This window comes from Plasmodium relictum, assembly GCF_900005765.1.
Source record: "Plasmodium relictum strain SGS1 genome assembly, contig: PRELSG_00_v1_362, whole genome shotgun sequence".
Taxonomy (NCBI): Eukaryota; Apicomplexa; class Aconoidasida; order Haemosporida; family Plasmodiidae; genus Plasmodium; species Plasmodium relictum.
Window position 1 is genome coordinate 6,261 of NW_021628580.1, and position 2,091 is coordinate 8,351.

Consider the following 2,091-nt stretch of genomic DNA (forward strand, 5'->3'; position numbering starts at 1 on the left):
TCAATTCCAAAATAAAAACTCAACTTTCTCAACAAAAAAAAAAATTAAAAAAAACTTTATTTTTTTATAATAATTAAAGACATACATGAAAAAAATAAAACAAAAAAAAAATATATATATAAATGCATACATGTATATATATTTTTTTTTTTAACTAGTGTCAGGGCATGGTTGAACTTACTTTTTTCTAACTAGTACTCTGACTTTATTTTTATAAAAGGTTAACAAAATCTTTTAATAACCAATAATATAATACTCTAACAAAGTCACTGAACAAACAATTAATAAATCAGTTATTTACAAACGCATTCAATAATTTTTTTTATAACTCTCTTTTTTTTTCTATAACACTCCCCCAAAAAAAAATTTTTTTTTTTTTATTAATGTATGTGTTCTTTTTCTGTGAACATTTTTATTTTTAATTTGTTTGATATGGTGTATGTATTTTAATATATACACCCTTTCAGCATATAGTATATGCACAAAGGAACTTTAAATCATTTAATATTAACTTTGTAATATCACTTCAAATTATCTATTTCGCGAGATTTATGACTAATTGTTTGTTTTTGTTATCTATTTTTTCTCACTATTCTTTACAATATTTTATACATTTCTTAAACAATTTATATGCATTACCTTTACATGTATTCCCACTCTTTTTTGCATTTCTTTACATATTCCTTAAACAATTTATATTTACTATCTTTATATTTTTTCCATTCCTTTTTTTTCATACTAAAAAATTTAGAACATTCTTTGTCCGTAGAAGAGTTTTCCTTCAACTTCTTATACTCATCAATAGCATTAGTACGAAAAGCATCTATATCTTTTTGTATGTGGTCATACCACTTCTGGAATTTATCTTTTTCCCATGATCTTCCATGTAGAGAATATCTTATATTTTCCAAAAAACACATTTCTTCCCACTTTTTAAATGCACGTTTTTTTAACGAAATTTCCTTATCTTTAAGAAATTCAAAAAAGCTTTCTGATAAAGTATCAATATGTTCAAGGTTATTTCTATCCTCTAACGCCATCTCTGATAGCATCCTTAAATGATCTTCATTGAATTTTATCACAGAAATTGACGAATTTTCCAGTATACATAAGCACTATAATAAAAATTAAAAATTTAATATTTAAAAAGTTACATAGATTAATAGAGTTTTAATTTAAATAAATATTTTCAAATAAAAATAAGTACACTCTTGATATAAATTTTGCTTTACTTTTAAAAGAAAACATAAAAAAATGAGAAATAAAATGGTAAAAAGTTTGAGAAGAATAAGAATTGAGCAGATCCTCTTTTTAGTTATTCTTCCATTATTTATATATAAATACGTTGAGTAATTTTTCGTATTCATTTTACTCAAAGTTAGAATCTTTTCGTTTAAATCTTCAATTAATTCTTTAAAATATTTCCTATTTAATTGCTATATTTCTAAAAAATAATTCTTTCTAATAAAAAACTTTTCTTAATATATACTTTAGTATAAATTCATATCAAACTTATTATTATATAATTAAATTTAAGATAAATATTCTCAATATGAAAGCAAAAAATCAATAAATTTTCAAAATCATATGAAATATATAGATACATTAAAGAGAAAAAATTATTTCAAAATTTTTATTTTAAATAATTCAATTCAGAATTTTTATGGAAAATTTACATATTAATATAATTAAAATTATTTCAATATCTAGAACACTAGCTTTTAAATACTTAAGATTAAGAAAAAAAAAATTTTTTAATAATTATTTATCAAATATTTTTTAGATATAAAAGGGTAAATATCTATAATATATTTCCTTTATTTTATATGAATTAAAATATATTTTTGAAAACCTCTACTTAATTTTAATTTTTTTTTAATTTTTTTAACTCCTATTTTTACTTAATATTTTTTGGAAACAAAATATTTTTTAATTACCTAGCCCCTAAAAATATTTGAACATGGTATCAGAAATAAGTAATTGTATACTTGAATTCAAAAGAAAAATAAAATTTATACTTTAAAAAAATTACAATTAAATTTATTTAGGATTAGCGATAAATGTGCTTTTCATATCAAGATATTTCTTCAT

At 19.9% G+C, this 2,091-nt stretch overlaps 1 protein-coding gene across 1 annotated transcript; it reads right to left on the bottom strand.

Moving 5' to 3' along the window:
- Positions 1 to 641: 641 nt before the first annotated feature.
- On the bottom strand, positions 642 to 1,367 carry PRELSG_0025800 (Plasmodium exported protein, unknown function; the record flags this gene model as incomplete). The annotated part of the gene is made up of 2 exons (XM_028675512.1): positions 642 to 1,115; positions 1,233 to 1,367. The coding sequence occupies 2 exons, from the start codon at positions 1,365 to 1,367 to the stop codon at positions 642 to 644; spliced, it is 609 nt and encodes a 202-aa protein (XP_028531148.1).
- Between the last annotated feature and the right edge of the window lie 724 nt (positions 1,368 to 2,091).